Genomic DNA, 13679 nt, shown 5'->3' on the forward strand with positions numbered 1-13679 from the left:
GTAGGTTCTTTACACAGAGAGTGGTGGGTGCTTGGAATGCATTGTCTTGGAATGCAGTGGTAGTAGAGTCAAATACATTAGGGACATTTAAGTGACTCTTGGATAGGCACAAGGAAGACAGTACAATGAAGGGTATGTAGGTTAGAGTAGGATAAAATGCTGGCACATTATCAAGGGCCGAAGAGCCTGTACTATGCTGTACTGTTCTACGTTCTATAAGAATTCCAAGTTGTTTTAAATAGAGCTTACTATTGCAATCATTTAATATGAAAATTATACATGTGGACCAGAGAACATAATTGCCGACACGCTGTTGTGACTTTGATGACGGAAGATGGAGGCATTCAGTGGTGGGAAAAATGGACTGAGATGGATTGTAGTGGTGGTAGTAGTGTGCATGCTTAGAGACAATGTACTTTCCCCCACCCTCCTCTCTGACCTATCACCTCCATCCCCACCCCCATTCACCTATTGTACTCTATGCTACTTTCTCCCCACCCCCACCCCCTCTCATTTATCTCTCCACTCTGCGGGCACCCAGCCTCTGTTCACGATGAAGGGCTTTTGCCCGAAACGTCGATTTTCCTGCTCCTCAGATGCTGCCTGACCTGCTGTGCTTTTCCAGCACCACTCTAATCTAGACTCTGGTTTCCAGCATCTGCAGTCCTTGTTTTAACCCTGTTAAAAAGCTGTGGTCAGACCACATTTGAATATTGTGAGCAGTTTTTGACCCCATATCTAAGGAAGAATTTGCTGCCGTTGGAGGGGGCCCAGAGGCGGTTCACAAGAATGATCCCGAAGATGAAGGGCTTGTCATATGAAGAGCAGTTGAAGACTTGGGGTCTCAACATGAGGGAGTTTAGAAGGATGAGGAGAGGATCTCATTGAAAAATACAGAATACTCAGAGGTTTGGGTACAATGGAAGTGGAGAAGTTTCCACTACTAGGAGAAACTAGTTCCTGAGTGCACAGCCTCAGAGTGAAGGAGTGACCCATTAAAACTGAGATGAGAAGGAATTTCCTCAACCAGATGGTGGTTAATCCATGGAGCTCATTGTCGCAGAAGCCTATGGAGGTCAAGTCATTGAATATATTTAAGACAGAGATAGATATGTTCTTGACTACTGATGGGGTCGAAGATACAGGGCTAAGATAGGAGAAAGGGCTTGTGAAACATATCCTCCATGTTTGAATGGTGAGCAGACACAATGGGCTGAATGCCCTAATTCTGGTCCTCTATGTTATGGTGTTATGGTATGGGTTCAAGCAGTTTTAGTCTCTGCAGGAGTTTCATTTCCAATCTCGGTTTCAGTCCTCGTTTCCTCAAAAAGTAGAAGTGCCTTCCTTTATTTTTCAGCTTTTGTTTCAATTATTGTTCCTGGAAATGTCTTCGTGCTCATGAGGTCCAGGTATTCCTAGACTCACCCTCCTCAATGATAGTGGATGATGTAGAGGGGGAAGTTGTTCCCACATTTCCCCTTGAGCATTGATGAAATAAGAGAGTGGTTCTGAAGTCACTCCTTCAGAATTAAGAGTAGGAAGGGGAGGGGTGTGTTGGTGGTGCGTAGCCTCAGCCCTTTGGTGTTAATAGTAGTTGGTGAAGGGAAAGTTGTTAGCCCTTTCTGAACACTCTTCACTGTTAATTTGATAGGGGACGAGTCTTCGACATCTCTGAGTGCTAGTGAAATAAGGGTATAGTCCTGGATTCACTCCTTCAGTGTTAAGTGAGATTTATCCTTGATTCATACCGCTTTCTTTATTGTGAATTTCAATGCCTTGTCACATTTTCCCATTTTAATGTTGATTTAAAAATTGAAGTCTTGAATGATGAATTATTCCTGAAAGACTCACTGTGTTATATTGTAACTTGCTTCGCCTTCAGTCACTCTATAGCAAAAGTACAGTGTCTTCAGTCAGTCAGTTGTTTGTGTAATGTGTAGTAACATCAGTAAGCGCAGAACCCACACTCTGTATGCAAGACTGATATTTTAACTTTTCATGTTGTATGTAAACTTCAAGACAACTGACTCCCAAGAGCTTGACAATTTGTGGTGTATGTTATGCAGAGTAGCATATACAAAACTGCAAGTCACATCATGGTGAGAGTGCGTGGACACTAAAAGCTAGTCACAACAGCTAATATATGAATGCGAAAGGAAGCAAAGGCTACAACAGGTGACATTGTGAAAGTGAAAAGACAAATAGTCATCCATTAATCTGTCTGAACTTACAACTACAACTAAAGCTAGATTTTATTTCAAAGGGAATGGAGTGAAAAAACTAGTCTTGATGAAACTAAACAAGAAATCAGTCAGACCACAGTTGACATACTGTGAACAGGACATTTGCCAAGGAAAAAGAAGACTTATTAGGTTGATTCTGGTTATGGAGGGATTTTCTTCTGTGGAGAGGTTGTATAGGTTGGGCTTATACTCACTGAGGTTTAGAAATGAGAGGCCAGCTTATTGAAACTTCTAAGGTTTTTAGAGGGCTTGACAGGACAGATGTACAGAGGTCACCTTAGAAACTCGATCTAAAACAGCAGCATGTGAATAAGAGCTAACTTATGCCGAAGGAACTATAACAAAGTAGCTTCCAAGGTTTTTGGGTGGGATGCTCTTTAAAGGGTTAGTGCGGACTCAGTGGGCCAAATGGCCTGTTTCTGCACTGTAGGCATTCTACGATTCTATTATATTCTATTCTGTTCTACTAAGATACATGGCTACTCTAGAAATATTACCCTGGTGCTAATGAACTGGGAAGTATTCTCAGGCTCAACCCTTGATGTTAATTAAGCCAAGTACTTTGTTTCTCAATGTTAATGAAATTGGATGGATGTTCTCAAACAGTCCCTTTCATTATTTGGGAAGGGTGTATTTCCAATATTACCACCCTCCCTGGTAATACAATGGGGGAGAGTGGTTTTGGACTCATCATTTCACTGTTAATGAGCTCTTCAAGGTGGTTATTTCTTGACTCAGCCATTCAATGTAAATAACATAATTTGCATTCCCTTAGATGCATCCTTTTTCTAATATTGCAGATTTAACCTTGCACATTTATTTTGTGTTAATGAAGTAAAGTGATGAGTAACTAGCTCAGAGATAGAGCTGCACATATGTCACTCCATTGGGTGTGATCAGTTGGTAGCAGGTTCCTTAATTGTAAGGTATTGTTGCATCCAGAGAGCTCAGGTAGTAATAGAAAGGTATCAGGTTGAATGCTGTAAGCTATTGTGTTATAGGGATCTTTACTAGCCAGCTAACTATATTTAGTAATACTGCATTCCCATTCATTCATTCATAACCCTTTACTAACCTGCTATTTACTATAATGCATTTTCATTCATTCATTCATAAAGCTGCGTTCATGTTTACTATTTTACTATTGCCAGATAGACTGAATTAAGACATTCCTTTCAAACTTATTACTGCTTCTTTATGTCTTCAATCCTTATCAAACCTATTTATATCAAAAGCTACCTCTGAGTAAATATCAAAGACTAGTAATCTATTCAGAAACAATACCCTCTCTGCAACTGTGTCTCCACGAAATATTATAATATTAATCAGCCCTTACCAACCATCTCTTCAGATCCAAATAGATTACAGGACATCAAACAGTTTCCTCAACTGGAATGTACTTATTAAACACATATTAAACAGGACCGAAACTTACTGTCAAAACGACGCTTTGTGAAATTGCATGAATGAATGAAACTCCAGCAAATAATAAATAAATCTCATGACCCAACTGTAGTAATCAGTTTAATATCCTCTATGCTTTTATTTAGTGCATGTATAATTTCTAACTTATTTATATCATATAGGTCTAGTATTTTTACTAACATTTACTAACTTAAAAGATAAAAGGACTAGTATCTCTTAATATGCAAGTAGACCGGACAGATGCTCTAATCCGAATAGCAGGCAGCACTTAGCAAATGTTTAAACAATCTCCTACTTTCACAGGACAAATGTCACAGAAACTTGTGCGTACAATAAATAAAACTGTGTAATGCCATAGTGATAGAATTTTAATATATGTAAGAACTGTGTATAAAGATGTTAGTGTAAGAACTGTATTTCAAGATTTCATCACCACCTTGAACTATGCTACTGTGGTCACTGAATAAAGAGGCTATTTTCACCACTTACCAATTTTGGTTGTTATTTGAAGATGATCCCGCATAACCATGTCATTTTTGTATGAACTTTAATTCTTTTTCTTGGTAATAATAGATTGCTGAGTACTCAACTGACTTGTGGATTAGTGGTGCTGGAAGAGCACAGCAGTTCAGGCAGCATCCAAGGAGCAGCGAAATCGACGTTTCGGGCAAAAGCCCTTCATCAGGAATGGCTTTTGCCCGAAACGTCGGTTTCGCTGCTCCTTGGATGCTGCCTGAACTGCTGTGCTCTTCCAGCACCACTAATCCAGAATCTGGTTTCCAGCATCTGCAGTCATTGTTTTTACCTCCTTGACTTCTAGTTTGGTTTTCCCAATAAATGATCTGCTTTATTGCTTTCTAGGAATGTTCGTCTACCGTACAGTTCAAATGGAATAAGTATTCAGCCTTTTGGGAACTTTGTCAGATTGTTAGCCAAACAACAGGGAGTTGATGCCATTGTTGTCTGGAACAATGAAGACTACCTGATGGTATATAATCTTTCATCTTCATTTAAGTCTTTCTTAACATTTTTAAATTGGAATTGTCATTAAAGTGTGTTGTCATTTATAATTTAATTTCTCATTCATTGCTCACTTGTTCTCCTCATATCATTTAACATGTGTGATTGTAACAGACAATTGGTAAGCCATTCTGTGGGTCTCATTTCAAAGTGACACCTCTGGAAAATACTGCATTCTGTGTCACTGGCATTTCACATACCACAGACCATTTTAAGAAATTTTTCTTCCTGCACTGCTTCCAGGTCAAAGAACCTCTCACAGAAGTAGCACGTTTTCCATGTTGAGAATTGACTAACCATCAGCAACAGAAAGAGTTACAAATATATACCCACATAAAATGAAGTACAAATTCACATCGGACACTTTACCCTTATACCTACCCAAAAATTGCCTGTTGTCTTTTAACTGTTTCTTTTAGTGAGGGGATATGAATTGGTTTTCTCTTGCCTTCTCCGTGTAATCCTTAGTTCATTGCTTGAAGAATTTCTGTCCATAACAATCAGCAGACTTGAAAATTTATTGTGACAGGTAGAGAAACATATGCATCGATCAGCAATGATCGGTGGCAGATCAGACTTGATGGGCTGAATAGCCTGTTTCTGCTCCTATATCTTACGGACTTGTGTACATAAATGCTGGCAGTAAAAGGGTCAACAGTACCATTCCTCATGACACACATAGATGAAGTAAGCGCTTTGCAAACCACTTAGAATCATAGAGTTTTACAAGGAATTTATGTAACTTTTATCATATCCTCAGGTCACCTGAAAGCATTTCACAGACTTTGAGTCAGAGGTTATTGTTATTTTCTTAGGCGGGTATGACAACCAATTTGTACAGCATAATAATGCCACAAATAGCAATAATACAAATATATTTTGTAATGCTGGTTAAGGTATTACGTTTGGCCAGTCTAAACTTGTCTTCAACAAACTGTGTTGTGTAAACTCAATAATCATCCCTTCCATGTCATCGTTAAATGTGTAGGTTCCTTTAAGGTTCAAGCAGATTTGATTGAGAGCAAATGATGCACGTTGAACTTTGTATTCCCCCCTCCTGCTTCACTAAGGGCTCTTGTGTCATGTTCGTTCCACTAATCCAGAAGATCCTGGTTTAAAACCATGTATTCCAGAGGTGTATTATTAAAACATCTACTGATGAGAAAAGTCCTACTTGTCTTCAAATGTGGATTTGGGGCTCTTGTTGTGCACCTTACCTCTGAACCAGGAGGTCTGGGTTAAAATCTGACCTGCTCCAGTGGTGTGTCATGATATCTCTACACAGGTTGATTAGAAAATAAAGCAACTATTCGGGCTCTTAGCGTCATTGAGTCATATAGCATGTAAATAGATCCTTTGGTCCAACCCATCCATGCTGACCAGTTATCTTAAACGGAACTTGTTCCATTTGTTTGCATTTGGCCAATATACATTTAAACCTTTCCTATTCATGTATTTGTCCAAATGTCTTTTAAATGTTGTCATTGTATCCACTTCTACCACTTTGGCAACTCCTTCCATACATGCACCACTCTGTCTGAAGAAGTTGCTCCTCAGGTCCCTTTTAAATCTTTCCATGCTTATTTTAAACTGGTTCCATCCAGGTTTGGCTTCCCCTACCTGTGGAAAAAGACCTTTGCTATTCACCTTTTCTGTGCCCCTCCTGATCTTATGAACATCCATAAGATTACCCCTCAGCCTCTGAAATTCCAGGGAAAAAAAGTCCCAGCCTAACCAACCTCTCTGTCTTACTCAAACCATTCAGTCATGGAAACAAACTTGTAAAGATTTTATGCACCCTTCAAAGTTCAACAACATCCTTCCTATAACGGGGCGACTAAGATTGTATGCAGTATTCTAAAAGTGGCCTCACCAATGTCTTGTACAGCCGCTACATGACGTCCCAATTCATGTACTCTGACCAATGAAGGCAAGCATTCCAAATGCCACCGCCTTCACTCTGTCTACCTGTAATGCTACATTCAAGGAACTAGGAACTTCCATCCATAGGTCCCTCTATTCATTAACACACCCCAGAAACCTTACCACTGAATATATTTCTTACCATTGAATATGTTTCCCTCTCCACCCTTATCTGTGTTCCACAGAGACCATTCCCTCTGTAACTCCTTTGTTAGGTCCACACTTCCTACCAACCCACCCTCCTCTCTTAGCACCTCCCCTTGCTGCCACAAGAGGTGTAAAACCCGTGTCCATACATCTCCCTTGACCTCTGTACAAGGCTCCAAAGGATCTTTTCACATCCATCTGAGATTTTCCTGCATTTCTAAACACCTCATCTGTGTCCATTGCTCTCAATATGGTCTCCCGTATATTGGGGAGACAGGATGCCAACTTGGGGGGGGGGGGGACACCATACAACTCCACCGCCCTGTGGCCGACCACTTAAACTCCCCCTCCCACTCCATGTCCTGGGCATCCTCCACCGCCATATCCAAGCCACTTGACGACTGGAGGAAGGACATCTCATCTTCCACCTGGGGACCCTCCAACCACATGACATCAACATCGACTTCACCAGTTTCCTTATCTCCCCTCCCCCACATCATCCCAGATCCAACCTTCCAACTGTCTTGAACTTATCTACCTGTCCATTTTACTTCCCATGAATCTGCTCCACCTTCCCATTCAATCTATCACTATCATCCCCACCACATTCACCTATCGCCTTCCGAGCTATCTTTCCCCCACCCTCACCCTTTTATTTATCTTTCAGCCCCCATCTTCCCCCACCCCACAAATCCCTGATGAAAGGTTTATGCCCGAAACATCGACTGTCCTGCTCCTCAGATGCTGCCTGACCTGCTGTGCTTTTCCAATGCCATACTTTTCAACCGTACTATTACCTGTCGAAGTCCTGCCCTGGTTTATCTGACTAAAATGTAACTCTGCGCATTTATCTAAATTAAACTCCATCTGCCACTGTTCCACCCATTGACCCATCTGATCAAGATATCATTCTTCTCTTGGTGTCATCCACAAACTTACTATACACACCTTTGATAGTCACAAATGATGAAAAACAGTGGACCCAGAACCGATCCTGGTGGTAGGTGGTACACCACTGTTCACAGGCCTCCGGTCTGAACAACAAATTGCTACCACCATCCTCTGTCTTCGACCATCAAGCTAATTTTGTATCTAATTGGCTATCTCTCCTTGGATCCCATATAATCTATCTTTGCTCACCAGTCTATCTTGTGGGACTTTATTGAAGGCCTTGCTAAAGTCCACGTAGACAAGGTCTATCACTCTGCCTTCATCTATCTTCTTGAGAACCTCTTCAAAAAACTTTACAAGTTTGTGAGACACAATTTCCCACATTCAAATTCATGCTGACTAACCCTAATCAGTCCTTGCCTTTCCAAATACATCCAAGTCCTGCCTCTCAGATTCCCCTCCAACAACTTACATACCACTGATGTCAGGTCAATCAACTTCTCCTCATAAAAATAAACCCTCGTACCTAAAGTTGACCGAGACTCTGGACTGCCTTTCTGTAGATAAGAGGGTTGAAAAATGTGGTGCTGAAAAAGCGCAGCATCCGAGGAGCAGGAGAGTCACAGAGGGAGTGGTCTCTCCAGAACGCTGATAGGGGTGGCGAGGGAAATATATCCCTGGTGGTGGGATCTGTTTGGAGGTGACTTTTCGGAAATGACGGAGGATGATACGATGTATCCGGAGGTTGGTGGGGTGGAAGGTGAGGACCAGTGGGGTTCTGTCCTGGTGGCGTTTGGAGGGGCGGGGTTCAAGGGCGGAGGTGCGGTAAGTGGGGGAGATGCGGTGGAGAGCATCGTCAACCACGTCGGAGGGGAAATTGCAGTCTTTGAAGAAGGAGGCCATTTGGGCTGACCCCACCACCAGGGATATATTTCCCTCCCTCCCCTCAGCGTTCTGGAGAGACCACTCCCTCCGCGACTCCCTCGTCAGGTCCACACCCCCCACTAACCCAACCTCCACTCCCGGCACCTTCCCCTGCAACCGCAAGAAGTGCAAAACTTGCGCCCACACCTCCCCCGTCACCTCCCTCCAAGGCCCCAATGGATCCTTCCATATCCATCGCAAATTCACCTGCACCTCCACACGCATCATTTACTGTATTCGCTGCACCCGATGTGGTCTCCTCTACATTGGGGAGATAGGCCGCCTACTTGCAGAACATTTCAGGGAACACCTCTGGGACGCCCGCACCATCTGCCCCGTGGCTGAACACTTTAACTCCCCCTCCCACTCCGCCATGGACATGCAGGTCCTTGGCCTCCACCATCACCAGATCCTGGCCACACGACGCCTGGAGGAAGAGCGCCTCATCTTCCGCCAAGGAACCCTCCAACCACAAGGGATGAATGTAGATCTCTCCAGCTTCCTCATTTCCCCTCCCCCAACCTTATCTCAGTCCCAACCCCCGGATTCAGCTCCGCCCACTTGACCTGCAATCTTCTTCCCGACCTCTTTGACCCCACCCCCTCTCTGGCCTATCACCCTCACCCTCACCTCTTTCCACCGATCGTATTCCCAGCGCCCCTCCACCAAATCCGCCCCCCCCCTCCTTTTATCTCAGCATGCTTGGCACACCAGCCTCATTCCTGAAGAAGGGCTTATGCCCGAAGCATTGATTCTCCTGCTCCTTGGATGCTGCCTGGCCTGCTGCGCTTTTCCAGTACCACACTTTTTAACTCTGGTCTCCAGCATCTGCAGTCCTCACTTTCTCCCTGTAGGTAAGAGGATCAAAGTGTTCACAGTTTTCCAGGTGTAGTCTAGCTGGTGCCTTCTATAGTATTAGCAAAACCTCTCAATTTGTATGCTCCAATTCCTCTGAATATGAGGTGACCATGGCAGGTGTGATCATACATTGTGCCCCATCTTGAAGCCAAGGTACACGTTACCATGGATGAACACATCTCCAACATAATCCCTTCCTATCCATGCTTTATTGTTTCTGCCCCTTACAAATACTGTTGCCTTCTTCACAATTGTCATTCCCCATCATCCCAAGCCTACAGTCCAAATCCCAAAGTATAGGCGCCTGACACTTTTCTGTGACGTCAGAGCTACTGCGCACACACAAACACCCATGCAGATTTCCCTACACACACACACCCCCACCACCACCACCTTTTCCCTTAGTTTCTGTGGACAACCCGACAGACTGACTGTGGCTCACCTCTGAGAGCGACCTAACCAGATAACAGTTATCAAGAATTACCCAGAGATTGAATGATAACTGGATATCCCCCAGTTGCATTAGGCCCATCTCCATGGACGAACTACAATGAAGCCACAGAACTGACTGTGACCCACTCTCTGGACTGCAGAAGTTTAGACCAGCTGACAAAATACCTAGACCAAATGCTGGACCATGTCCCATCTCCTGGACTGATATGGCAGTCTGCTCTTGACTTACTGTCCTGGGACCCGCTGATGGGTGTCCCCATGGATTTCTGTCACGGTTACTCCTCTCTGACTTTGAGGCATGGCAGTCTGTTTGCTGCATATTTAGTGAACTGCTGTCACACGGAGCAGATGTGAGATTGTGGCACACTGCCATACAGAAACATTTGTGCCCTTGACAGATGACTGCTGACCAGCAGGGAAGCTGTCTGGTTGTTTGACTGCACTATTCAGCATGACATGGAAAGGCATGGATGATGTGAATATTCAGATTGGCACTAATTGAGCAAGCGAGCATCCAGAATGAAGCCTGGTCAAACCCATGAGCTGGTGCCTTTCAATGTGTGCAAAATATACTTGTAATGGCTTTTCAAAGGCCAGCAGAGAGCCGAAGTTACAAGGTACCTTTCTAACTAGCACATCAATAATTCTCAATATCTAGCTTGTTCCACATATTGGATATACTAGAAAACTGAAAATTAATGATGCAAGTTGCGGCATTAACACAATATTTTTACAGGCTTAAAATGAGCAAAATGCCTTTTCCTGTTATTCTTATGATATTATAGGATAAGGGGAGCAGAACAATGGGAACACCACCACCTTTAATTTCCCCTCCTAGCCACTCACCATCTTGACTTGGCAATATATTGTCATTCCTTCACTGTCACTGGGTCAAAATCCTGGATGTCCCTCCCTAATGGCATAGTGGATTAACCCACAGCAGGTGGATTGCAGCGGTTCAAGAAGGCTGCTCACCACCACCTTCTCGAAGGCAAGTAGGGATGGGCAATAAATGCTGGCCAACCAGTATCACCCACATCCCACAAATTAATTTAAAAAAATAATGCTGACTGCTGTCTTTGGGTATGACAGTAAAGTAGAGCTTCTCCATGTTAGGTACAAATTTTCACACTTTTCTGCTTGTGATAGTACTCTCGATGTATTGAAATGTGACACCAGGAATTAAGCTTTCACAAATGATTTTTGACACATGTATGTATTGTGTTGTAAATTCTCAGAACTTTTCTTTCCTTTTCAAGGTTGAATTGGGAGACAAATATAAAAACAAGACCTGCGGCTTGTGTGGGGATTTTAACAACTCTCCTGAATATAATGAGCTTTTCCATGAAGGTATCCATTTTGTTCTAACACATGGACATGACGACTTCACTTACTGTTACTCTGTATGCCCCAGCCATGAAAGGATATTTTCCAAATATGGCACAGGAATGGGTTTTAACTGGGGACAAAAATGGCATTGACAGGAAGGATAGGAGGAGTTATGAGTAAATGTTCAGCATTCACAATGATCAGTCCTCCCAGAATCATATATGTCTCAAAGTCGCTTTTTAATCTCTTAAACTACAATAGATACAGCCCCATCCAGACCAACATTTCCTCACATAAAAATGCAGTCGACCTCAACCATCATCCCAGATATCAATCTAACGAACCTTCTAGAACTGGTTTGAACTCATTCATATCTTTTAAGTTACTGACGAAAACTGTACACATTACACATCCCTGTTATTCAATCAACCCGTTACAACAAGTGTCAACATTCTATTCTATATGCTAGTTATTTTCTATACCTATATTTTAACATGTGAGTCATTTACCAGGGCACCCTCAATGTTCTGCAATTTTGTTTTATTTAAATAATGTGCCTCATTCTTTCCAAGGCAGGGAGGGGAAAGGGAAGAGGAATAATATAGTTACAGCTGAAAATCTTTCAAAATGACTCATTCATTTTTTTTTAAAATGTTAAACAAGGGGAAGTAATGGCACAGTGTGTCTCAGTTCTTACAAAATTCCCATCATGTCTGACAATTTTTGGTCTTTTTCAGGTCATAGATTTACTATACTCCACTTTGCTTCTCTACATAAGTTAGATGATCCTTTGGAACATTGCATGCATATGAAGAATGAGAGTGAGGAGGAACAACTTCCGAAATACGTGAGTGTGACATCAATCTGACCATCTTTAATTTCTTTAGTTTTTGAGCATGACTTGGCAATTAGAGTTTGTACACTTATAATGACAATATAAATATATTAGTTGGAAAATATTCACTGAATGAATAGCTATTTTTCCTCCAGCGGTTTCTGGCAAGTGTTATAGGCATCAATGTTAACACAAAGGAGGAGTTTGGATAGTTGATGTGGATTATTGGGGATCATTGAATGTGTGGTATTGTTCAATTTATTTATAATTTTACTTGGGTTTTTGTACCTCCATTGCATTTGCATGGGAGTATCATGCACTCACATCATTAGTTTAACTTCAACTATTTAAAGTGCCAAGGGTAAAAATGGAGGAGTTATGAGTCATAGACTCTGACAACACGGAGACAGGCCCTTTGGCTCAAACCAATCCATGCCAGCCAAAACATCCATTCACACTAACCCCATTTCCCTGCACTTGGCCCATATCCTTCTAAACCTTTCCTATTCATGTATTTGTCCAAATGCCTTTTAAATGTTGTTAATGTACCCAACTCAACCACTTCTGCTGGCAGCTCATTCCATACATGTACTATCCTCTGTGTAAAAATGTTGACTTGCATGTTCCCTTTTCTTATTTCACCTCTAACCTTAAACTGATCCCCTTCAGTCCTTGATTTCCCAACCCTGGGAAAAAGACTGAGTGCATTCACCCTCTCATGATCTTATACACTTGTATAAGATACCCCCCTCAGTCAAAGAACAAAGAAAATTTACAGCCCAGGAACAGGCCCTCCAAGCCTGAACCGATCCAAATGTACTGTCTAAACCTGTCGGTCATTTCCTAAGCATCTGTATCCCTCTGCTTCCCACCTACTCATGCAACTGTACAGATGCATCTTAAATGAATCTACTGTGCCTGTCTCTACCACCTCTGCTGGCAACACATTCCACTGCCCACCACCCTCTGTGTGAAGTACTTACCACGTGTATCCCCCTTAAACGTTCCACCTCTCACTTTGAAAGCATGATATCTCGTTATTGAATCCTTCACCCTGGGAAAAAGCTTGTCTCTATCCACCGTGTCTATACCCTTCATGATTTTGTAAACCTCAATCAGGTCACCCCTCAATCTCCTTTTTTCTAGTGAAAATAAACTTAACCTACTCAATCTCTCTTCATAGCTAGCACCTTCCATACCAGGCAACATCCTCGTAAACCTTCTCTGCACCCTCTCCAAAGCGTCTCCTATGCTTTAAAGAAAAAAGCCCTAGCTTGTCCAACCTCTCCATATAACTCGGACTATTGAGTCCTGGCAACATCCTAATACATTTCTTTTGCACTTTTTGCAGGGTAATAACATCCTTCCTATAGCAAGGTCAAAACTGAATGATATACTCCAAGTGCAGCCCATCAACATCCAGTATATCTGTAGCATAAATTCCTAATTTCTATACACAATGCCCTGACTGATGAAGGCCAAGTGTGCCAAAAGCCTTCTTCACTGCTATGTCTACCTGTGACTCCATTTTCAGAGAGCCATGCACCTGAACTTCAAGGTCTCTCTGTTCCACTACACTCCTTAAGACCCTACCATTCACCATGAAACTCCTCCCTTGATTTGACTTTCAG

The 13679-nt window shown here is 42.5% G+C and overlaps 1 protein-coding gene across 1 annotated transcript in view; it reads left to right on the forward strand.

The window, feature by feature from the left end:
• Nucleotides 1-13679, forward strand: part of LOC122558123 (mucin-6-like) — a 122945-nt gene that overhangs the window by 10568 nt on the left and 98698 nt on the right. Inside the window, exons 4-6 of the mRNA XM_043706441.1 lie at nucleotides 4530-4656; nucleotides 11144-11234; nucleotides 11951-12060. Of these exons, the coding sequence (XP_043562376.1) occupies nucleotides 4530-4656; nucleotides 11144-11234; nucleotides 11951-12060 (328 nt within the window). The remainder of the gene's footprint in view (nucleotides 1-4529; nucleotides 4657-11143; nucleotides 11235-11950; nucleotides 12061-13679) is intronic.

This window comes from Chiloscyllium plagiosum, chromosome 16 (genome assembly GCF_004010195.1).
Source record: "Chiloscyllium plagiosum isolate BGI_BamShark_2017 chromosome 16, ASM401019v2, whole genome shotgun sequence".
In the NCBI taxonomy this organism is placed as follows: Eukaryota; Metazoa; Chordata; class Chondrichthyes; order Orectolobiformes; family Hemiscylliidae; genus Chiloscyllium; species Chiloscyllium plagiosum.